General features: G+C 33.9%; 1 protein-coding gene across 1 annotated transcript in view; it reads left to right on the forward strand.

The window, feature by feature from the left end:
* The window catches only part of TMEM38B (transmembrane protein 38B), a 59019-nt gene that overhangs the window by 8558 nt on the left and 23909 nt on the right, over positions 1-26552 (forward strand). Inside the window, exons 2-5 of the mRNA XM_004747748.3 lie at positions 4730-4886; positions 17479-17663; positions 18436-18523; positions 22867-22984. Coding sequence (XP_004747805.1) covers positions 4730-4886; positions 17479-17663; positions 18436-18523; positions 22867-22984 — 548 coding nt within the window. The remainder of the gene's footprint in view (positions 1-4729; positions 4887-17478; positions 17664-18435; positions 18524-22866; positions 22985-26552) is intronic.

A 26552-nucleotide genomic window follows, 5' to 3' on the forward strand; every position in this document is an offset into this window, starting at 1 on the left:
TGCCTACTTGTGATCTCTGTCTGTCAAATAAATAAATAAAATCTTAAAAAAAAAAAAAAAAGATGTGTGAAAGCAAACAATTAACTTGTTGCCTTCACACAACAAGTAAGTGCTGGTGCCAGGATTTATACCTGAGCAGCTAAACTCTAGAGTCTGTACCCTTAAGCACTCTATATTGTTTTTTTCTTTTTAAAGATTTTATTTATTAGAGAGAGAAAGAGAGAGACAGGTGCAGGCAAGTGGGGGGAGGGGCAAAGGGAGAGGGAGAAGCAGACTCCCCACTGAGCAGGGAGCCTTATGTGGGGCTCTATCCAGGACTCTGGGATCATGACCTGAGCTCAAGGCTGACAGATGCTTAACTGACTGAGCCACCCAGGTGCCCCTCTCTATAGCTTTTCAATATGAAGATGGTGCAGTATGGGAGCTAGTGACCATTACCTAAAGAAAAGATTATACTCATTTATTAGACTGACTGACCAATGTTATAATCAGTCATCACTGTGTGGTGCTGTATTGCCTATACACATATTTAGGTAGGTCATACTATTTAGGTAGAGACATCTTTTGTGGGACTTGGGCTTTAAAGAGCATGATCATGTATTATCAAACAAAGTTTAGGGGAAATTGCTACACTGAAGATTGATACCCTGTCTTTTAGCACATTTCTCATAACTGATTTTTCTTCCAGTTGGAACAGGACACCACTTCTTGAGTTATCACCAGATGCATATCATTAAACCTTGGCATCACTTCACTTGACAGGATGTGTACACCACAAAAAATGCACATCTGCCAACGCATGTTCACTCTTGGGCACATTTTGTTGTATGGAATGATGGGTTGCACTATTTGACTTTTATCTCCTCCTTTTGCTTTTTTTCCTGAGCACACACAGATGAATTCCCATTTTTTAAAAAAAGATTTTATTTATTTATTTGACAGAGAGAGAGAGCACAAGTAGGCAGAGAGGCAGGCAGAGAGAGAGAGAGGGGGAAGCAGGCTCTCTGCTCAGCAGAGAGCCTGATGTGGGGCTCGATCCCAGGACCCTGAGACCATGACCCAAGCCAAAGGCAGAGGCCCAACCCACTGAGCCACCCAGGCACTCCGAATTCCCATGTTAATACAAGTATGATGATGTTACTCTACTGAACTCACACATACATCCTACACATACATCCTAAGCGATAACAACAGTTAACTGTTTATAAATTCTTGCAGACCTTATTTTATTACTTGTATAATATTCTGATAGAATAACTGGTTTTCTGTTTTTTCCCTGTAAATAATTTCTTACTGTACATATTATGTATACACATATGATTTTTTTGGTCACATCAGTTCTTGTAAAGCTGCTACATTCTTTTAAATAGATGCATTGTATTCTACAGATTGGGTGTGACATAATTTGTTAAAATTTTGTTTAATTACACATTTAGTAAATGAACATTTTATTTAAAAGAATCCCAATATGATTAAATAATATGCTCGGTATAATTAAATAAATTTAAATCCCCTTTGAGCATCCTCCCAAATCCTAGGCTTCCTCAAGAGACAGTAACAGTTAACATGTTGGTGTATTGCAAACCCTATTCTTTGCATTCCATGGGTATGCAGGTACCTAGAGAAATGTATCGTGTTTGCATTTTTGCTCATAAATGATTCTAAAAAAATTGAAAAAAGTAAATGATTCCATGCTGTAATACTGCTGTTCTACATAATTGTATTTGGTTCTTTGTTTTTGCTGAGTAAAAATATCCCATGTTGATACTGCTTTATCACACTCTTTATTGCTCCTGTATAATATTCCATAGCACAAATGATCATGGTTTAACTGTTCTCTAATGATGGTTGTTTAGATTTTTTTTTTCATTTTTTTCACAGTATTATAAACACACTGCTTTAATATTCTTGTATGACGTTTCTTGGGTACTGAGTCAGTTTTAAATCAAAATTTTTTATTTATAAACTTATACTCCCAAATTATTCTTCAGAATGACTTTTTAATACTGTCACAGGAGTATATGAATTTCTTCAGACCTTTGCTGACTAATAAGTTAATGAATATTAAGCTGTAAATTTTTTTGCCAATTGGATGTGTGAGAAATATAACATCTTTTAAAATTTTGTTTTTTCTTGATTACTGATGACTTAAGGGAGGACTTTCTTATTTTGGTATGTTTATTAATCATTTATATTTCCCACTTTGTGACTTGCTCATTTTTCTCTTGTGTTTGTTGTCTTTTTTTGTTGATTTACTGAAATTTGCCTTATGTAATTTGAAAAACACTGTTCCAGACTTTTTTCATATAGAGGTTTTAAATTTTAGTGGAGTCAAAAAAGTTTTTCCCTTTATAGCTTAATTCAGGGTAAGTACTTTTCCTTCTGTTCTTAGATTGCTAGATTTTTTTGAAAATCAGGAACATTGAATTTTTAGGTCTTTTACTCTCTCTAAAGGGGAGATGATAATTTGTTAGTATGGTGAATGATTTAAATGAATTTTTACATATTGAATCCTTTTTAATTCTTTGGATAAAATCTACTTGGTCATGATTTATTACCTTTTCAAAAAACTACTGATTTCAATTTGTTATTATACTTCTAAGAATTACAGTGTATCTTCTTCCTTTCTTTTCTTCCTCCCTCCCTTCCTATCTTTTTCCTTTCCTCCTTCCTCTCTCACTGTCTCTTTTTTCTTTATTTATAATTTTTGATGTTGGGAGTATGTTTCATAGAATGATTTAAGTTTTTCTCCTTTGCTATATTCCATAATGGTTATATAGAATAAAAATGAGTAATCCAAAAATATTTGGTAAATGTTTTCCATTAATTTATTGAGGTTAGCACCTTTCTTAAGATAGATCTTTGCCCTATAGTTTTTTTTTTCCCCATAGTTATATGTAGATTCATGTTTCTGTCTATTCTTAAGGGAATTTTGGCTGATTTATACTGTCCATTTCAACTGTATCTTCACATTTATTAGATTAAATGCATGTTGCTTTCCTATAATTAAAAAACTCTATAAAACTATTTCCTTATTTTTCCTTCTGATGTTTTGCATTATTTTTGTTTCTGCCCCTGCCCCTTTCTTAGACTTGTTGAACAATGGTCTGTTTTATTGGTCTTTTCCAGTAATAACTTTGGGTTGGCTTTTTGGTTGCCCATCTTCATTTCCCTATTCTAGTTTCTGTTTAATGGGTTTCTACTTTTATTTTTATAAATTGCTTCTATTTTTCTGGCTGAGTTTATTTTTTATTTTATTTTTTGTACTTTCCCTTTGATATTTCATACTTACAGAATTGCCAGAATAGGTCAAATAATTCTCATATATTTTACTCAGATTCACCAACCATTTACATTTTGCCCCATTTATTTTTTCCAGCTTTATTGAGGTATAATTGATAAAATTATATATCTTCAAAGTGTACAATTTAATGGTTTGATATGCATATGGATTGTTAAATGATTCTCAAGTTAATTAGCACACCCATTATCTCACATGGTTACTTTTCTTTTTTTTAAATTGGTGGTAGTGACTTGAGATTGACTGTCTTAGCAAATTTTAAGTGTACAATACAGTATTAATAACTGTAGTCACTATGCTGTACATTAGATCCCCAGAATTTATTCATTTTATAACTAGAAGTTTGTACTTTAGCATCTCTCTGAATGTTTTTATTTATGCATATTATTTTTTCAGAGCCACTTGAATGTAAATTGGAAGCATTTGCCCAGTTACATCAAATTACTTAAGTGTGTTAATATTTACGAACCACAAAACAGTTACTAAAATCAGAAAGTTTAACAGTGATACAACACTGTTATTAGGCCAGGGTCCATATTTAGAGTTCATCAGTTGTCCAAAAAGGTCATTTATAAATATTCTTTCCCACTCCAGGATATGATCTAGAATATGCACTGTATGTAGTTGTTGTCTCTTTCATGTTATTTAATCTGGAGCATTTCATCAGCCTTTGTTTTGTTTTTGTGTTTCTTGACTTAGCTTTGCTAAAGTATAGGCGAGGTTTTTTTTCCAGAAGCACCCTCAGTTTGGGTGTATCTGATTAAGTTAGTTTAGGTTATATATTGTTGGTAGCAGTACTGTAGGAGAAAGATGTGTTCTTGGTGAATCATAACAAGAGTCACCTGATGTTTGTTTATAGTAATGTCTGCAAGGTTTCTCCACTCTAAAATTACTATTTCCCTCTGTAATTAATAAGTGCCTTGTTAGGAAGCATTTTAAGATTGTGTGTATATCTGTTCCTCATCACCCTTTCACCTCTGGGTTTATTTTGTGATTCTGTTTCTAGCCTGTCACGTTAAAAGCTTAGTTTATTTATTTCAGCTTTTATTTTTTAAAGTGCTTAAGATAATTTTTCTTCAAATTTGCTCTGACATATCAACTGGAAGTACTTAAAATAGGGCTGGGAATAAAAGGAGAGAGTAGGTAGGGAGATTGTTTATAATAATGTACTACTGGGAAACTGGCAGTAAGAGCCCGGACAGAGTATTTTAAAGATGCCCCAAATTATGTATGTCTTAAAATGTTTCCAGTCTTGCTTTAAAGAATAATAGGTAGAGTTTATGATGATCATGATTGCCACACCTATGAGTAATAGTAAGCTTTCGAAAGTTATGAAATTAAGAAGTTTATTTCTTTAGTGCCATTGGTACCTTAGGATTTGTTTAGCATACAGTTATCTCAGACCACATTTTTACTTTACCATTTCAGGAGCTGCGGCAGTGGCATGGAAGAATCCTCTTTCAAGCTGGTTTACTGCTATGCTCCATTGCTTTGGTGGAGGAATTTTATCCTGTGTATTGCTTGCAGAGCCTCCGTTGAGGTTTCTTGCAAACAACACTAATATATTACTGGCATCTTCAATCTGGTAAGCTGCCATTATGGTGAAATATGAGACATTTAAAAAATTGTTTTGTAAATTATTAATAAATGAATCTTTTTTTCTTTAAAACCTATTTTATGTTCCAAAAGTGAATGCATGTGCTAAGGAAGGAACCCAAATTAAGGCAATGTTTTTAACTGCAAAGTTTGTCTCTTTCTCGCCCTTCACTTATATTCTGTCCCAGAGGCAAGTATGTTACCATTTTCTTATGTATTTGAGTTGGAAGCTTGTCAAATGTGAAAGGGCACCAAATATTTGGCCCCAAACGGTTTATCTAACTAACTCATACATACAGATATACAGCAGGATAAAATAAGAATGTGACTAACTACACAAAAAGTCCAAGTGATTATGATTTGTATGTAATAATTGTTCTTGTCATAGTCTCTTTTAGATTTTTCAGAGCCTTATGGGATGTAGCATTGATTTTGTTTTGTGTTTGTTTTTAGATTATTTATTTATTTATTTGACAGAGAGAGAGAGAGAGACAGCAAGAGAGGGAACACAAGCAGGGGGAGTGGGAGAGGGAGAAGCAGTCTTCCCGCTGAGCAGGGAGCCTGATGCAGGGTTCAGTCCCAGGACCCTGGGATCATGACCTGACCTGAAGGCAGATGCTTAACGACTAAGCCACCCAGGTGCCCCTAATTTTGTTTTTAATTTAATTTGAAGTGAAGAAAAAAATGTTAGCAGGAATTGCTTTGGTTTCTTACAAATTCAAATATTTAGTTATCCTTAAGGAGAGTGATCCATAAAGCTAAAAGAAAACTATAATACAAAGTGCTTTGCTATGTCTGAAGCAGAAACTATACTTTTGAATAAAAACCATATCAAATATGTAATGTTAAGAATACTTAAAGTTCATTTTTTTGGTGATAATTTTTAAATGGGTATGTAACCAGTCTTAAAGGGGAGTATTATAAATAGCGATGGCTGTGTGAAAAAGTAATAGTGGAAATGTGTGGCAGTGGAAATAAGTGGAAGTAGAATAATAAATTTGATAGCTAATATTTAGTGAGTTGTTAACTGTATATCAGCTAAATTCTTTATATTCATATTTAATCATGAGTACTATAACCATTATTTTTCACATTTGACAAATGAGAAAATTGAGGTATTGAGAAACTTTGCTAAAATTTACGTGTTCAGTGATTGAACTAGGATCAAAACCAGGAAATTTGACTTTAGGACTTTAATATTTAATAGCCACTATCTCTCATAAATTAGTTTTTTTTTTTTTTTAAAGTAAACTCTACTCCCAATGTTGGATTAAACTCATGATCCTGACATCAATAGTGCATGCTTTACCAACTGAGCCAGGCAGGTGTCCCTATTTCTCATAGATTTGTTTAACCACCTTTTATAGAAGCATAGTCTTCCATTGGTTATGTGTTTTCTTTCTTTTTTTGAAGTACAATTAACATATAATGTTATATTAGTTTTGGTGTACAGTATAATGTTTCAAGAATTCTATACATTTCAGTGCCCATAATGATAAGTGTACTTTTAAACTCCTTTATCTATTTCATCCATCACCATCTGCTCTTTGGCAACCAGCAGTTTGTTCTCTGTATTTTTTTTTTTTTAAAGATTTTATTTATTTATTTGACAGACAGACATCACAAGCAGGCAGAGATGCAGGCAGAGAGGGAGAGAGGAGGAAGCAGGCTTCCCGCCGAGCAGAGAGCCCGATGCGGGGCTCGATCCCAGGACCCTGAGATCATGACCTGAGCCGAAGGCAGCGGCTTAACCCACTGAGCCACCCAGGCGCCCTGTTCTCTGTATTTAAGAGTGTTTTGGTCTCTCTTTTCTTCCTTTCTTCCTCCCTCCCTCTCTTCCTTCCCTCCTTCCTTCCTTCCTTCCTTCCTAAGATTTTATTTATTTATTTGACACAGAGAGACACAGTGAGAGAGGGAACTCCAGCAGGTGGAGTGGAGAGGGAGAAGCAGACTTCCTGCTGTTTGGGGAGCCCTATGTAGGGCTTGATTCCAGGATTCTGGGATCATGACCTGAGCCAAAGGCAGACACTTAACGACTGAGCCACCCAGGGGCCCTTCATCTCTTTTTTTATTTGTTTGTTTGTTTGTTTTGCTTCTTAAATTCCACGTGTAAGGGAAATCATTGTATTTGTCTTCTCTGACTGACTTATGTTATTTAGCATTATACCATCTAGCATTTCGTTTTTTAGGACCATTCACTAATTATCAGGAAAATGCAAACCAAAGGTACAATGAGATATTACCTCACACCTGTCAGAATGTCTAAAGTGAAAAACACAAGAAATAGCAAGTGTTGGCCTGGATGTGGAGAAAAAGGAACCCTTGTGCGCTGTTGCTAGGAATGCAAATTGATACAACCATTGTGGAAAACAGAATGAGGGTTCCTTAAAAAATTAAAAATAGAATTTCTATTTGATCTAGTAATTCCACTACTGGGTAAAATGAAAATCCTAATTTGAAAAGATATATGCACCTCTGTGTTTATTGTAGCATCATTTATAATAGCCAAGATATGAAGCAACCTGTGTCCATCCATAGATAAATGTATAAAAAAATATGGTATATACGTAGAATGGAATATTATTCAGCTAAAAAAAAGAATGCCTCTTGCTATTTACAACAACATGGGTGGACCTCAAGGGTATAATGCTATGTTTAAAAGCCTTTCTCAAGGACTTTTATTTTTATAACCATATTTTAAAAAGATATTAACTTAGCATTTATTATAATTTTTATAATTTAATGTATTACAATTTTAATAATGCTGAGACTATATAAAAGGTAGGATAGCCAGAGTCTGACACTTACTGTCATTTCTACTTCTGCTCCTGTATACTAACCACCACTCTTTTTTGCATGGACAAAGTGATTAATAAAAATAAGTTAGAGGGGTGCCTGGGTGGCTCAGTAGGTTAAGTGTCCAACTCTTGATCTCAGCTCAGGTCTCAATCTCAGGGTCATGAGTTCAAGCCCTATGTGGGGCTCCATGCTGGTTATAAACCCTACTTAAAAAATAAAAAAAATTAAAATAAGAATATATTACTCCTATGCTTAGTAGTTTCTTAATCTGATTAAGAACAAAATCTAAAACTCTTTACAGTGGCCTATAAAACCCTACAATATCTTTCCTTTCATTCTTTCTGATGTAATGTCTTTCTACTGTACTCTTATTCATTCTGTTTTAGCCACCATTAGTTTTATCATTTCTTGAACACATAGGGTATTTTTCTACCTCAGTAATTTTGTGCTTGCAGTCTATTCTCTAATGCCGTTTCCCTAGAAGGCATATATATATTTTTAAAATTAATTAATTAATTAATTATTTTTCTTTCAGAGAGGTCTCCTTGACTGAAATAGTACCTCCTCTCCCATGAGTATCACATCATTCTTCTTTATTTTTCTTCTTAGGCTTATTACTATCTGATCTGTTATCTGTTTATTTCTTTTTATCTTGGTCTGTGTCATTCTACTAGAATAATAGCTTATGAGAACAGGGACTTTGTTTTGTGAACTGTGTGATAAGTACTTTTCTATGTTCAATAAATACGTTGCTAAAGAAATGGACTGCTATACATTGTTATAAGGGATTTCTGTACTTGAGTAGTAAGGAATTCTAGATCTTGATTATTTGATCCCTTAAATGACATAAAATTGCTTTTCTATAAATGGATGCTTTCTTGGATTAAATTAAAAGGTATGTTAGAAATGGAAAATAAATGCATTTTTACATGGTGAATTAATAATATAATAATAATATATGAATATTATAAATAACAAAAAATAATATTATAAAAATATAATTTGTTATCCTCAGATCTTTTATTATCCCATTTTTGTATAGGAGAAAATTGAGGCTGAGGAAATTGGTGAATAGAAGGGCCTGAATTCAACTTAGCATTTGGACTGTGATCTTAACCAAGATGAGTTTTCTTTTTTTCCTTAAGATTTATTTATTTATTTATTTATTCAGGGGGTGGTGGAGAGAGAGAGAGCATACACACAAGCAGGCACAGGGTCAGAGGAAGGGGGAGAAACAGACTCCCCGCTGAGCAGGGAGCCGGATGTGGGGCTCTATCCCAGGATCCTGGGATCATGACCTCAGCCAAAGGCAGACACATTTAACCAGCTGAGCTACCCAGGTGCCCTTAGATAATATGTTCATTTTGAACAGTTTTCTTTTTTTAGGACCAAATCTTTTGTCTTATTTTTATTTATTGATTTATTACAATATTTTTTTCTTTAAAAATTTTCAATTAATACTGAACAGGTACAAAAGAAAATTTATAAAATATATGTGAAGTGTTAAGAACTGTGATACAATAAAAACTGCATTTTCATTATTTAGAATAAGAATCTTTTTATTATAAAGTGAAATTCAGAAAACCCACGAAAAAGTGTTTTGCCTAATGAATTATTCTGAAGTATAACCTTGAATCCACTACCCAAGTCTAGAGATAAGACTTAACCATTCATTCTAAAACCCCCTTCTGTGTGTCCCATTTCAGTCACAATGCTTTTGTCACCTTAAATAAGCATTATAGTAGCACACCATTATCTTCACTTTAATGGTAATTACTTGTATATTTTTATAATTTTATCTTCCGAACGTTCATCCCTAGACACTATTCTTTAGTCATGCCTATTAAAAAAAATTGATGTTTCTTAAGTTGCTTTCATTTTATAGGTTTCCTCTCCATTCCCTTTTTCTCTTATAATTTATCTCTCGAAGAACCAGAGTCATTTGACATGTAGAGTTTTCCATAGCCTGGAACACACTGATTGTGTACTCATGGTGCATATCATTATATTTCTGTATCCTACAGAGGATACAGAGGATTCCTGAAAATTGGTAGTTTGACTCAGAATACAAATCAGATTTAGGTTAGATCCCTTTGGCAAGACCATAAGAGACCTACAATATCTGATTTGCTTTCTTTTTTTGTTGACATTAGCACTCTTACATTTAAAGACTGAATTAATTAACTGGGAATTACAAAATGTTAATAGTCTAATTCTATCTTTTCTTGTGTATTATATGAAGTAGTATAAATAAATACTTCCCACTAATCTATTATTTGGTTATCCAGTTGTACGAAAACATAGGAACAGCAGGATAAATCCTTGATTCTTTATCTTTACATACCAATTTTCATGGTAATTAATCGATCCTCTGTCATCCTCCAAACATGGACTATTTTATTGTTTTTTGAGTAATTATGAACTTATGGATTTAAGCATATTTTATAGGTTTCAATAAATTGCAGTTGTCATTATTCAAGACCAAATTCTTTCATCTTTGGCTGGTGGGAGCTTCTTCAGATTGGTTCTTCAAACTTAATAGCTCCTTGCTACTTAATATTAAGATTCATCTTGTAATTTTTTTCTGGAATCACTCATTTCTCTAAGAAGCTCTGGTTTCTCTTAGTGAGAAATGGCATTTCAAGACCAAAATTTGAGCACTAGAGATGTTTGTTATTACTGAATTGATAGTTTCTAAGTCTTTTCAGTGACAGAATTAGGAATAATAAGGATGAAAATTATTCTATTTCTAATTCAAATTCAAGACCATAGAGCCTTCATTAAACTTTCTGTGTGTATATATAATGTATATGTAATATATTTGTGGTGTGTGTGTGCACGTGTGCATGTATGTGTGTGTGTGTGTATCCTTTCTTCTATACTAAGAATTTTCTTTCTTGATGGCACAAGATGTAATAGAATTAGAATATTCCACATTACTCATTTCTTTTATTCTTCAGTATACACACAATACACAGTAGCTTTGAGTAACAGTACTAAACTTCTGCTGATGGGATTACATTAATTTTTCTGCATATACACTTCTCGTTCTCTTCCCATTTTTAAAATGGATGTGCTATTCTACATAGCCTTACAACCATTACACACTATTACTTTTCACTTCCTAATCCTCATTTAGTCTTAGTTTTACAGTTAACTGTATGTTTAATGCTTATCACCAGTCCTTGTGTCTGTGTCTCTTTAGTAATTTTAGTTGTTTGAAGCTTATGCTCTAGGACATGCATCATTGATCCCATATGTTGGTGTTTGTGTCTTTTGTACTTGAAAGTCAGTTTTACTGGGTATAAATAAATTGGATCATACTTTGTATCTTTGAGGATTTTAAAATGTTACTGCATTTCTTATGTCATAAAGCATTGCTGTGAGAAAGTTTGGTGATCACTTTCTTTTCTTTCCCTTATAAGTCACATATTCTTCTAGATGGCCAAAATAATTTTTTTTCCTGTTAAGGCCTACTAATGTAAATACAATAAGTCTTGATGTTGGTCCTTCTGGGTCAATATTTTTAGGTATGTGTTACGTTCTTTTTAGTAGGTACTTTTTGTTTGTTTGTTTTTAATTGAGAACAAGTTATTTTAGTATTTGTATTCTTCAAGACTTGTATGGTTGTTATATGGCTCTTTGTCTTTCTTCAGTGACTTTTAAAATCTCTTTTTAAAAATTTAAAATGTTTCCCCTTCTATTTCTTTCAAGGTATTGTTATGTTTATTTCTCTTTGTTTTCATTCTAGTTTGGTTTTCATTACTGAAGTGATTTCTTTTCCTTTAAATAATTTTTTTTTCCCCTGAGAATTATATCTTCAGTTCTCAGTTTTTCTGATTCTGATGTATATTCTTTTATATGTTGTATCACTTTTCTTAATGTCTTTAGCTTATTTTGAACAGTAGGTCGGAATTTTGATCTTTTTGGTGGACACATTTTCCGAATGCTTTCATTGTCTGTAGGGATTTATTCTGCTTTTTTTTTTTTCTTTTAAATAAATTTATGTGGGATTTGACCTTGATCTTTCTTTTGGTCATTTTTATGTTGAATTAGGTTTCTTGAACTTTTAGGGTAAGGTGGAATTCAGGAAAGATGTTATGACTTCATAGAGCTAACTCCTGCTTCTGTTGTTTTTATAGTGTTCAGAAGATGAGGACCAGACCTTTCTCAGTTTTTCTGTGTCTCTTTCCCCTTAATCCAGTTTGGCCTGAACCTTCCATTTCTTCTATTTCTCTGTACTGCTCAGTTTTGATTGTATACTAGTGTTTTCTTCACATTGGGCTTGTTCTGGGAGACAGCTTAGGTGGATCCGTTTTGAAACTTCATGGGGACTAAACTGCTTTAACCCCTTAGACCTTTTTACTATGGACCCTTTGTCTCACCTGGTATTGGAGAATGCCAGAGTCTCTCCCAGTTTCAGCTGTTATTATTGTTTCCAAATTGGCCTCTTGTACTTGCCAGTGAATACTCATTTGCTATTTTGGAGTTGTTTTGTTCTTAGGTTCATTAGTTGCCACTTTGTTGCATTCTTCCTTCCAAAAAGTAGAGGTCTTGCTGTCTCTGCCCTTTTGCCTTTTGGGGTTTGAAGGGATACCTTGTCACATAATTTTAAGTGTTTTGGATGGGATTTGGTTTTGCTTTCTAGTTGCCCTGTTTTTATGTTGGGATTTGAAGAGATCAAAGTCTGTGCAGCCAGAGCTGCCACCATTTTCCCTAAAGCCTTGCTGTTAGTTTCTGTATCCCTTGTATGCCACCATCCCGCCGCCTGCTCCATCCCGTCTCCTTTCTTCCTTTCTCAGAGGTAACCATTACTCTTAATTTTGTGCTTATCCATTCCTTTACTTATCTGTGTAGTTTTAGCATATGTTTATATCCCTAAGCAATACAGTTTTTCAATGTATATATAGTATCATGTGTATATATTTTTCTGTAACTTGCTGTTTTTGGTCAGTCTGTGTTCTTGAGATTCAGTCTTACTGTGTATGGTTGTAGTTTTTTTTTTTTACTTCCAGCATACTAGAATTAATTGTCATAATTTATTCATTATTCTGTTGGCAGAGTTGTTTCTAGTTATTTTTCTATTGCAAACAATGTTGCTAAGAATATTCTTGTGTATACTTACTGGTGTACATGAGCAAGATTTTCTCTTGCTATTTGCTTAAGAGTAGATTTAGAGTTACAGAGGAAGTGATTTTTAGACTATGCTTCGTAATGCCAAATCATTTCTCAAAGTGGTTAACTAATTTACACTTCCATTGTATTGGATCCAACCTAAGAACTGGACCTTACCAATAACTTTCTTTTCCCCTGTCCCACTTCTCTGTACTTTTCCTGCAGATAACCTCTTTCCTGTTTGTGTTTATTCTTACCTTTCTAAAAAAAGAAGGCATAATAATATATATCATATATAATTATATGTAATCATATATATATTCACATGTATAATCTATAACCATATATGTAAAATAATATATATGAATATCTACACAATAAGTTTTTAGTTTTATTTATTTTTGCCCCTATTTTAAAATGGATTATTATACTGTATATGGTTTTTTGGGATGTGGGTTATTTTTTTAAAATTTTATTTATTTGAGAGAGAGAAGAGTGGGGTCGTGGGTGTAGGGGCAGAGTTAGAAGCAGACTCCCCCCTGAGCCGGGAGCCTGATGCGGGGCTTGATCCCAGCATCCTAGGATTACAACCTGAGCCAAAGGCAGAACTTGGCGCACTGAGCTACCCAGGGACCCCAGGACTTGTTATTTTCAGTCAAAATTATGTTAGTAAGATTCAGCTGTGTTTTTGCAAGTTCTTGTAGTACCTTCTTTCTTATGCTCTGTAATTTATTAATACCTATATTTTATTTATTCTGTTGACGATCATTGTTATTGATTACAAAACAATAATAATAGCAACCACTGATAGAGTATTCACTATGTCCTAAACATTTTTTAAATGTTTTATATGTATTATCTCCCTTAAACCTTATAAGAACTGTGTGAGGTAGGTACTGTTTTTTTTTTTTTTTTCATTTAGCAGATGATATACCTGAGCAAGATGGGTTAAGTAACTTGCCTAAGATAGCACATATCTACTAGTTGGGGCCAGGATTCAAATCTAGAATGTCTGTAGTTGGCTCTTATGTAGTGTGTTGTTTTGGATTCTGGAAATACAGATAATATTTCTGTCCTCTCAGATCTTTAAATATAAAATATGATACTTGTTCAAAGACACAGCGTATTTTACTATTTTTAAGGTTTTAATGTTGAGAAAAAATTTATAATCTTTATTTGATTGTAATTTGAGAGATAAAATTATGTTTGGAATGTACTTCAAAACTCTAGCAAGCTAAACTATGGGACTCTGAATGCACTGATTGGGAAGGCCATCTTTATTTAGTACAATAGCTCTATGTACTATTACACTATGTATAATAGTACATAGTGCTCACATGTGGATATTAGCACCATCTACTGGCAGCGGCAAACAATAGCTTGGTGTGTCATAGTATAGTATTGTTTGGAAGACAGTGTACACCTTAATAGGATTTTTCTTTTTGAAAACTGTTCCTGGAGAAATTAGTATTTTATAATTTTTTTGTGTACTGGGTTTTATGCTGCACTTTGGTTTCCTTAAACTTCCAAGTATCAACTATTAAATACTGCACATTTGCATACTTTGAGACTGTATTACTTTGAGGAAAAGTTCAAGAAAAAGTATAACTTTATAGGTCTGTCATCCTTCAGTAGTCTTTTTCAAAGCATACATAAAATACATAAACTTATTAATTTATTAGAGTAATAGGAGGAAGAGCAAAGTTGTCATATTGGACTAATATGAAGTATATTTAATTTGTCATTCTGCTTTGACTTAGTTAAGTAATACTGTCTTTTGGAGTCAGAGGAATAGAATTAATAATGGAATGAAAATAAGGGTTCTCTGACTAACCGTGGGAAACTTCTCTCTGCTCAGTTCTTGGTATTAACCTAAATTTTACTTTCATCTTTCCTCCTTAAACTGGTTTAGCTTTCATTTGTCAGTGGCCTGGTGTCTTGTTTATGTCCTGTTTTAGACTAACTTCTATATTTTGAACCTTTCTTTGCTTTTTATTTCTCTCTTTTAACCTATGTGACTTAAAAATGTATGAGAAATCATTTGTCTTCTCTCTCTATTTCTTGTCTGATATTTGCCATTTCTTCTTTTCCAATATGTTTTCTTGAGACACTTTACAAGTTAAAGTTGACTTAGATGTGATGATTTTAGTTAAGAAGAGAAATATAATCTTTATAAAAGGAGGGACATGGTGACTGCTTAATTAATGATTGTTGGTTGAGTGGTTCATTAAGGAAATTTTAAAAAGCTAACTTACAGAGCAAGAATGACTCTGTAGGGAGCCATTGGTCTGATATATTTATTTGTGAATCTATTGAGAACAATACACAATTGTTTTTTTTATTGCCCTGAGGCTATTTAACACTTGAAATGAGAATTGTTTTCTGTTTAAAATATTAGCTTATTATTGGTATACTTTAGCAATATCTGATTAAATAAGATAAAGGCTTGTTTATTTAAAAATAGCAATAAACAAATTTTAGACTGTATGTCACATTGTCACATAGTTGAATTTAAAAAGTCAAAGTTCCAATAGTTTAGGTTTTTAACTAATGTTAAAGATTGTCTGGTGTAGGAAATGAAAATGCAGTCATTATGCTGTATTTGTTAAGTTTTTGTTGTTTCTTTGACTATTTTACTTTTGAGCATTCATTACTGCTAAAGGGAAACCTAATTCCCCTTCCTTAATCTGATCTATGATAGATACCAAAGCATTTTTATTACATTTAAAAATATTTAAAAAAATTGCTTATTTTAAGTGTAACTTCCCCCCCGCCCAACACTTAGTCGACTACCTTATTCTGTATTTAAAGAGAAAGGTGTATAGGGGGCTCTCAAAAATATATGAACATGTAAAATTTTTAAATGATACGAGTTTTCAAAATGCCTTTTATTACTGTCAGATAATTTATTCCTTTCTCTCAGACTCTTTAATTATCAACTGATTCTTTGATTTGATATATTTTGTCTCCTGATTAACTGCTAATATTGCTTAATTCAGAGCTACTTATCCTCATGCTGAGTTTTAGATGAGGGGATAGCAAAATGAATGATTACTGCCATTTAAGGACTATTATAATTTATTATGAACTTTACAGTCTTTATATGTTCTAGAGAAAAATATGTAAAGAGATCTGTTGTGGCAGAAGAACTGATTGTTTTAGTTGTAGAGTCATCAGAATTTAGTCTGAACTGAAAATATTAAAATGAAACTCCCAATGTCGACATAATGGTAGTATTTGAGGGGGACCTTGAAAAATAGGAAGGAATCGGTAAGTGGAGATGAAGAAAGGGTGCTTAATAAGCCTAAACAAACCATTGCATCTTGCATTGGATCTTTGAAGTAGTATTTTAACAAATAAATTTCATATTCTATGAATACTCTTGGGAATTCTGACTTTATGAATCATGAGTTGCAGTTCTTTTAGAAAACATATAATACTTCTTCCATGTGATGTATTCTGTATCACTCCATTAGAAGATTATATTCTGCTTTAAGCATGAAATTGTTTGCCAGAGTATTTTACAAATGGGAGAAAAAAAACCTAGTGTGTTTTCCAGTTAATGCAGTTGGTATACTGTTTGAACACGTGCTTAGAGAAAAAATTAAGTTTCAAAATATAATTTACCTGGGGAGTGAATTGTTTTTAAACTAGTATCACAATTTAGAGAACATTTTTCATATTCTTTTACCTGTATGTAAAAATATTTTTCCTCAACACAAATCTGTCTCCTTGAGAGTTATCACCGTTCTGTGTATAGGCCCTAGTTTATGTGCTGCACAAAAGGGCACAGGTAAAGATGTTTGAAAGGGTTGAAATGCAGCCCTTCTCAGCTGCTAAGGGCTCTTCTCTAATTCCTTTTCCCAGAGGACAAACACACTCCAGTTAGAGAAGCCTCTATCCTAGAAGTGATTATACATTTGCTTTATTTAGTGCGTGGATTCAGCACTTACCTTCTAAAAGAGTATAGGCACAGATTAGAAACTCAGTAAATATTTTCTGCATATATAGAATATTCAGAAGTCCAATCAAGATGAAATTCCCCTTTGATCCTGTTGTTTGGGCAGATTATTATGTATGTCTCTTGTGGTTTAGAAAAATTGACTACCCAGTCTATGGTTTTCTTGAAGTCAAATTCTTGGTTTATATGGAGAATTCAGTTCGTCGTGCTTTGCCAAATTGTTATTGCCAATATGCTGGGTTTTAATTTTTTTATATAGGTGTTCTTGTGATTTAATGGTTTACTGATCAGCACGGGAGTTTTGACCTGCTCCGTTTCTGACCTGGGCCGGTTCACCCCTTCTTAGGCAACCTGGTGGTCCCCTGCTCCCGGGAGGTCACCATATTGATGCCAAACTTAGTGCGAACACCCGATCGGCATAGCGCACTACAGCCCAGAACTCCTGGGCTCAAGTGATCCTCCTGCCTCAGCCTCCCGAGCAGCTGGGACTACAGGCGTGCGCCACCGTGTCCAGTGATTTAATGATTTAAAAATCTAACTTACTCAACTAATTTGAGTGTATGTTAAATATTCATTAAATAATTTATATCTATATATTAATGCACGTTATACTTAATATATTTAACATTTATACAATATTTATTAACCTAATTTTATTATAAATATTTATACTTTATATATTAAAATATTTAAATTTTAATTTCAGGTATATTATATTTTTTTGCCCATGTGACCTAGTTTCCCAGGGCTATTCTTTCCTACCTGTTCAACTCTTGGCTGCGGGAATGAAGGAAGTGACCAGAACTTGGAAAATAGTAGGTGGAGTCACACATGCTAATAGCTATTACAAAAATGGCTGGATAGTCATGATAGCTATTGGATGGGCTCGAGGTAATATTAACATTATGTGTTTGTAAATATTCTGTTACTGATATATTACTGCTACTGAAGGATTGTCTAGTAAAATTAATGAGGATCACATACTTTAGTAACAGTATTTTTGGAAGAAAGAAGTCTTCTCTTGGCTAGTAAAGTTAATTCATAACTAGCACTTTCACTAGCACTAGTCATCAGCCATTTTTTTGAGCCTGACTACCTTACAATATAAAATTCTTCTGATTGATTTGATTAGTATCTCAGAACCAGAGAGAGTCATAGTTAATTAAGGTATAGTGCCACCATAAATAAAATAAGTTCACTTAAGAAATTATGTAAAAGGATTATATTAAAATTTGCTTTTTTTTGGTAATTTTTTTCATCCCAAATAACTAGAAGTAGTAAATATTATTGATTATGGGTTCATCTTTACTCTGTATCGTGTAGAAATTGAATAAATTTCCCTAATCTTTTATTGTATTATACTGCATCTAAAACTAGTATCAGGGAATGAAATGATAAAGCAGAAAATTTTAGTTTTCAGGCCTGAAATAAACCTTTAGGAACATCTCTGTTCTTGAGGCTCCTTAACCTTAATTTTAACCTTAATTGTGATACAATAGACAGTTGGCAACACTGACCGAAGGGAGGTATTACAATTGTTTCAATACCATAAGTATACAAGAAAACTATTTTCTTCCTCCTCAAAATTATATTGGGATTTTCTTGGGTTGTTTCAAATATTTCCTCCATAAAATTTGGCTAAATATTCTTGTTTTATTTTTAGGTGCAGGTGGTAGCATTATCACGAATTTTGAACAGTTGGTAAAAGGAGGTTGGAAACCAGAAGCTGATGAATGGCTGAAGATGTCCTAGTGAGTTGGTATAATCTATACTGAGACCAGCTTTTTATCCTTAGATCTTACCACATTTCTAAATATGGATGCAATGGAGTTTAAAAAAATAGTCATGATAATGGGAGGAGAATCAGGAAACTTACTCTTTCAAAAAGTCTGCTCTTTCTCAAATGTAGTTTTTAAAATAAATATTGATTCTTTTCTTTGTGGGTTCCTCCCCTTAGAAAATAAAATCAAACCAGAACTCTTGGATTTTTATAGAATCGTGGGAACACTGTGTATTTATGGAGAAAAAACTACATAGGAACACACTTCACGGGATGGAAATGAATCAGTTGCAGGCTCTTGACATTTTCATTAATGACTACATTACTCAGATTTCAAATGCACATAGTAGTAAAATGTTAAGCTTATGGGAACAAATCAGTTCGTTATCATAAGACATTGTTGCTTTAAAAATGAGAGTTGAGCTTAATCACACATAAAAATAAGATTAGAGAAAGTAAGCCACTCTATAATTTTAGGGTGCAGAGACTACCTTTTGCATCCATTTAAGAGAATCTGATCATTAAATGTTATCTAAAGATACTTACTCATTCGTAAGTAAGTTCACAGATGTATCCCTGATGCTCCCGAAAATGAAATAGAGAGATGTAATTACTATTTCCACAGCTCAAGAAGGAAATTACTTAGGGAATAGTAGTCATAGTAAGCAAGGTAAGGAAAGACTCCATTTAAAAGTAAGCTCATTAGAATAGATTAAAAATGAAGTTTAGAAGCAGTCTGTGATGACGTATATGTTTCTGTGGACCAATAAATTCTAGGAAATTTAACTTAGAAGGAAAGTACCCCTTAAAGTGTGAATGAGGTAGTTTAGAAATAGAACAAATAAGGCTTTGATAAGTTATAAGTAAGGCATTAATGAGATTCAAGGGAAATTTTTCTCATTTTGAGCATATGCCTTGAAATGTTTTTTGTAAAACATTTCTTGGGCTCTTACAACCAAAATCAAATTGTTTCTCCTTTGTTCAAAACCTTGGGAATGACTGCCCAGCTGGCCTGTAAAATCCTCCCAAGATCTGCCTTTCTTCCATACCCTATTTGCTTTGACTTCATTTCTTACTATTCTTTCTTTTGCTTGTATCCTTGAACAAGCCAGGGAATATGCACTGTATTCTTGAATAAATATACCACGTAGTAGATACTCAATAAATACTAGATGAATGAAAGAATTATCAGCTGGTCAGACGAGATTGATCACTGGTTTGTTATGGTATTTTGTGTATGCGTGTATATATAAATTTCCATTTATATATAACCAAATACTTTTGCATAGTAGAGAAAGTCCATATGGTCTTAGAGAATACATATATTGTCATAAACACAATGTTGGTAGAATTATGAATATTAAAGGTGGGGGCTCAGAAGAAAGTGAGGAGCATGATATTGGAAATTGGAGGAGATGTGATATAGTTAATAGTGGGAGAAAACTTAGTTGAGTTGTTTGCTACAGTTACATGGAAAGCATAATTGTGAGCAGTGAACTTGGGTATTTAGCTGAAGAGATTTCAAAGCAGTGTTAAAGGTTTGGACTGGTTTTTCCTTGCTGCTTTTAGTAAAGTGAGAGAGGAAAAGTTGAATTTAGGGAATAACTGCTGAACAAAGAAAACAAGATGACGATTTGGAAAGAACTCAGCCTATCCAGATTGCAAAAGATGATTAAATTAGGAGATTTATTTTTAGTAAAGTCTGTTGTGGAGACTTTCTAAGTCTTACTCTAAAGGTAAAGATTAAAGGGTGCGGCTGGAAAACTTTTGCTAGTGTTAAAGAAATTAAGTGTGTGACTCATGGATGCATTCAGCCATCACAGCACAAGCCAGGAATACACCTGAGATTATCCAGAAAAGATACATGAGGGACCATCTTAACTAATATCATGGATCCCTGTGTCATATGCTGGAGACTCACAAGGTATTTGAAAATGTTCTATCAGTAGAAACACTGCTAGCTTTCACTAAAAGGGACAGAAATAAGGTGAAATAAAAGGAGGCTGTCAGACTCCCAAAAATTTATAGGCAGGAAACAGGCTGATAAAACTGCTCAGTTGCAAACGTGTGTTACCCTTCAAAGAAAAGGAAAAATTAATTTTGGCTGGGAACCATGGGCCTGAGGTCTGAGGCCAGGCTCCTAGGTTAGAGTCCAGGTGCAGAGGCCAGAGCCACGAGTGTAGAGATAGGAGCTGTGGACTCAAGAGTATGGAGCCTAATTTCACAGGGGATTATTCCTAGGCCTTGGAACTTTGAAACCTAATGGAATTTGCCCTGCTGGACTTTGAAATTGCATAGGACTAGTGATCTCTTTTTTCTCTCCTTACCTTTCATTTTCTCCCTTTTGGAATGGAAATGTCTCTATTACCATATACCTATTCTACTATTGTATTTTGGATGCAGATAAGCTCATTTTCTAGTTTCATCAGAAACTAACATAAGAATATTTTCTAAATGCATCCTGATCTTCCAAACCAGTCTCATGGACATTTTCCTAAATCTCAGTCCTTCTCCAACTCCCTGTACCATTTTATTGTCTGCAGAATCCTTGCTTTTCAGATTCAGTGCCTCTGAATTTATGCTCTAAGGGAATGCAGTCCAAAATGGAATGTGAGTGTGCTAAGAGGAACCCATGATGAGGCACTGTGGTACAGAACCCAAACTTAGAAACAAAGAATAGCAAAATGACATTAAGATAAGCCTAATTTCTTTTTCTCTTAATCTCATCCTTTTTTTTTTTTTTTTAAAGATTTTATTTATTTGACAGAGAGAGAGAGAGAGATCACAAGTAGGCAGAGAGGCAGGCAGAGTGAGAGGGAGAAGCAGGCTCCCCGCCAAGCAGAGAGCCCGATGCCCGGCTCAATCCCAGGACCCTGAGATCATGACCTGAGCTGAAGGCAGAGGCTTAACCCACTGATCCACCCAGGCGCCCCAATCTCATCCTTTAAAAATGTCAATTTGGTGTACATTTTTATAATACAGTTGTACATATATATAACTTGTAAATTAATTGATAAACACATATTAGTGTCTTAAAACACTTTTTTTGTACCAATAGAGATGCACAGTGAAAAATTTTAGAAACCACTGTTCTAAAACATATGTGCTGCCCAGTCAGCTGTTACACAAGGTCTATACCCATTGCCCAAAGCTAATCCTGTTTTGAACTCAGTCCTCAGCTTATAATAAATAAATAGGTAATTTTTCATGAAATGAAATTTGGTCATATTTTACAAAGTGGCATTCTAAAAGTTTATCATTTATCTTTTCTAGTTGTAAGCACAAAGCTAGATAATGATCTGTTGCTAAGATATACTTTAAATGTGTGGCAAATGTATAATATGAAAGTTATGTTTTTTTTAGATTAACTATAGACATTAAAATTTCAGTATTAATTTACTAAGATACTAGCAAACCCTAATATTCTGTGCTGGAATTAGCAAAGTAATGTGCTAGATCTGGCTTATACTGTTATATGAGAGCTGATTGTATCTGTCTTTTCTTTCACTCTGCATAGCAGCCTGAAATTTACTGTGATGGGAGTATTTATACCATGGAAATGTGAAAATATTATAAATCAGGGCTTTCTTTTTCTTTTCCCACCTAACTGAAGGAGCTTGTTGTGTATGATAATGACTAATCTTTTTTCAAGTCATACTGTGAAACATGGGACTTTCAAATCTTTGTGAAAAATTATTATAAGGTCAAATGTGTTTCAGAAATACTGTATATAGAAATGAACTCTTATCAGAGAGTCATCATATATGTATGAACATTCTAAGATCTCTGGTATTTTTTTTTTTTTTTTTTTTTTTTTTTTTTTTTTTTTTTTTTTTTTTTTTTTTTTTTTAAAGATTTTATTTATTTATTTGACAGAGAGAGATTACAAGCAGGGAGAGAGAGGGGAGGAAGCAGGCTCCCTGCTGAGCAGAGAGCCCGATGCGGGCCTCGATCCCAGGACCCTGAGATCATGACCTGAGCCGAAGGCAGCGGCTTAACCCACTGAGCCACCCAGGCGCCCAGATCTCTGGTATTTTATCAGAGTGAAATTATACTTTATATAGCTTAGCACTTCTAAAATTTTATAAGTATATTTATGTAACTCATTTTTGTCTGTTAATAACTCATTAAATTAATATTTTCCAGAGTGATCTGAACATGATCCATCTCTATATTTCTCAATCCATCTCTATATTTCTCAAAGAAATTCTATTTCTTGAGAATTTCTATTTCTTGAGAATTTCTATTTCTCAAAGAAATATAGAGATGGATCATGTTTGTTACTTACTGACTTACAATGTGTTTTATTTTCAGCCCTGCGAAGGTAACCCTACTGGGGTCAGTTATCTTCACTTTCCAGCACACGAAGCATCTGGCGGTATCAAGGCATAACCTTATGTTCCTTTATACCATGTTTCTTGTGGCCACAAAGGTAAGAATTCAAAGTAGCTTTAAATCAGTATTCTAAATTCTGTATGACCAGAATTCTGCATACTTTGCAAGTAACAGGAACATACATTTTTAAATACTATTACAGTCTAAAAAGGTAAATTTCGGCTTATTTATTCAGTGCATCCATGAGCTTCTGAAACACAGCTCTTGTTTGACTCATGCCAGGCTATCAAGAAAGATTTGCAGATAGTCTAATAGTATATTGGACACCAGAGAGTAGTGGAAATAGCTCTAGCTGATCAGAGACTGCAGATAGCATTGTCTCATTTGTAAAATTAGGTACTTGGGGTAGATGTTCTCTGAGGTACCTTTAAGCTTTAACATTACAAAATTTTATAGTAGGACATACTTGTGCTTAGTTTCTTGTATTATTACTGCCTCGTTGGAAGCTTTATTCCATCTTGAAGATAGAAGATAGTGTGGTGTAAGATCACAGGTTTTGGAGACAGGTAATCTTAAGTTCAAATCCTAGCTTTGCTGAATAAGGCAAGTCACTTAATGTCTCTGAATCCTGATTTCCTCATCTTCATTGTATGATTGTTGAGAAGATTGGAGATGGTGCATATCCTTCTATCACTGTGACATATCTTACGAATTTTATTCGCATCATGAGGCTAATTCTGATTATTGTTATTCTTACCATTATTAGTATTGTTTGCTATTCAAAAGTAGATGGTTGGTTTTAAAATAAGATTATTATTTAAGTGTAGAGGAATTCTATAGGCATTTTTGGTTAAAAATTTACCCATGGAATTCTTAAAAGGAAAACATTATGTATTATATAAATTTATATCTTAGAGTCAAGTTGTTAGAGCGGTCATTTCCTTTTGTTCCAGTAGTTTCTGCAGTGGAGGTGATCTGTGGCTGTATTTTAAGTACTGCAAATATCTGAGGCAGTTTCTCTCATATGTGTCCTTCTTTTCCAGTCCTCACATTTTGAGCTGTGTGTATTTTTTGTAACAGCTTATTGAGATATATGTTACATACCATAAAATTCATCCATTTAAGTGTACATTTCAATGTTTTGTTTTTGTGTAGTCACAGAATTGTGCAGCTGTCATCATAATCAGTATTAAAACATTTTCAGCATTCAAAAAAAACCCATCATGCCCATTAACAGTCCCACATTTTCCCTCAGCCCCCCAACTGTGGGCAACCAGTATTCTACTCTCTAGTGTTTTGTTTTGTTTTGTTTTTGTTTTTGTTTTTGTTTTTAAATATTTTATTTATTTATTTGAGAGAGAGACAGTGAGAGAGCATGAGCGAGAAGGTCAGAGGGAGAAGCAGACTCCCCATGGAGCTGGGAGCCCGATGCGGGACTCGATCCCGGACTCCGAGACCATGACCTGAGCCGAAGGCAGCCGTCCAACCAACTGAGCCACCCAGGCATCCCTCTAGTGTTTTTGTTTATAAATTTTCCTGTTCTAAGATTTCATGTAGTTGGTATCATAAATACGTGGCTTTGTGACATGTTTCTTTCATTCTGTGTAATGTTTTTGAGGTTCATCCATGGTATAGTATGTATCAGTATGTTACTCCTTTTTTATTGCCAAGTAATTATCCATCATATGGATATACCACATATTGTTTATCCATCATTTGATGGATATTTGGGTTGTTTTATATTTTGGTTAGTAGGAATAATGAGCCATGAGCATTATTGCACTTTTTTAATGTGGATATGTATTTCATTTCTTTTGGGTATGTGATGTAGAAATGGACTAGATAATCATAATTCTGTTTTTAGCCTTTGGGGAACTAACAGACTGTTTTCCATGGTGTTTTCATCGTTTTACATTCCTACCAGTAGTGTATGAAAATTCTCATTTCGTATACCATCATCAACTCTTGTCTTTTTTATTAGAGCCATTCTAGTGGGGGTGAAGGAGCATCTCATTGTGATTTTGACTTACATTTCCCTGAGGACTGATGATGTTGAGCATCTTTTCATAAGGTTCCTTGTAGATCTTCTTTGGAAAAATGTCTCTTCAGATTACTTGCCCATTTTCAATTGTTTCCATTTGTCTTTTTAATGTTGAGTTGTAAGAATTCCTCATATATTTTGCATCCTAGACCCTTACTAGATTTCTGATTTGCAGATGTTTTTTCCCATTCTTTGGATTGTCTTTCACTTCCTTGGTCATGTTTTAGAAGCACTGATTCCCAAAATTTTGATGAAGTCCAGTTTACCTATTTTCTCTTTTGTTGTCTATGCTTTTGCTGTCATATCTAAGAAACTATTGCTAAATTTAAAGTTAAAAAGATTACCTCTATGTTTTCTTCTGTGAGTTTTAAAGCTTTATCTCTAATATTTAGTTCTGTGATCTATTTTGAGTTAGTTTTTGAGTATGGTATGAGGAAGGACTCAATTCAACTTCATTCTTTTACATTCTGTGGATATGTATTTTAATATACATATTCATTAATTCATTATTTTACATGCATATTCATTACATTCAAATTCAGGTTCTGCGGATATCTTGTCATCCTAGTATTATGTGTTGAAAGGACTATTCTTTCCCTCATTGAATTGTCTTGGCACCCTTGCTGAAAATCAGCTGTAAATGTGAGGGTATTTTCTGGATTTTTTTCTCCCTCACTTTTCTTCCCTTCATCTATTTGCTCACCATTCTACTCATACCATACTGTCTTAATTCATTTAGCTTCATACTTAGTTTTGAAATTGAGAAGTGTGAATCCTCTGAATTTATTCTTCCTAAGGATTGTTTTGACCATTCTGGGTCACTTGGATCTCCATATAAATTTTAGGTTTAATGTCATAATTTCTGCAAACAAGGCCAGCTCTTATTTTCTTAGAGATTGCATTGAATCTGCAAGGAAGTTTGGGAGTATTATCACCCTAACACTGTTAAGGCTATCAATCTGTCAACACAGATGTCTGGTTCAGTTCATTGTTTCCTGGTTTGTCTTCCTGGTTTGGTCTTTTTTTAAAAATTTTTTATTTTTAATTAACATATAATGTTAGCCCCAGGAGTACAGGTTTGTGAATCACCAGGTTTACACACTTCACAGTACTTGCCATAGCACATACCTTCCCCAATGTCCATAACCCAACCACTCTCTCCCTATACCTGCCCCCCGGCAACCCTCGGTTTGTTTTGTGAGATTAAGAGTCTCTTATGGTTTGTCTCCCTCCTGATCCCATCTTGTTTCATTTTTTCCTTCCTTACCCCCCCAAAACCCTACTTTGCCTCTTAACTTCCTCATATCAGGGAGATTATATGATAATTGCCTTTCTATGATTGACTTATTTTGCTCAGCATAATACCTGCTAGTTCCATCCAGGTCACAAATGGCAAGATTTCATTTCTTTTGATGGCTGCATAGTTTTCCATTATATATACATATACATATACATATATATATATATATATTCATATATCATATATCATATATCATATATATGCCACATCTTCTTTATCCATTCATCTGTTGATGGACATCTAGGTTCTTTCCATAGTTTGGCTGCTGTGGACATTGCTGCTATAAACATTCAGGTGCATGTGCCCCTTCGAATCACTACCTTT

The sequence above is a fragment of the Mustela putorius genome, unplaced genomic scaffold (assembly GCF_011764305.1).
Source record: "Mustela putorius furo isolate JIRA1106 unplaced genomic scaffold, ASM1176430v1.1 tig00000580_pilon_pilon_pilon, whole genome shotgun sequence".
Taxonomy (NCBI): domain Eukaryota; kingdom Metazoa; phylum Chordata; class Mammalia; order Carnivora; family Mustelidae; genus Mustela; species Mustela putorius.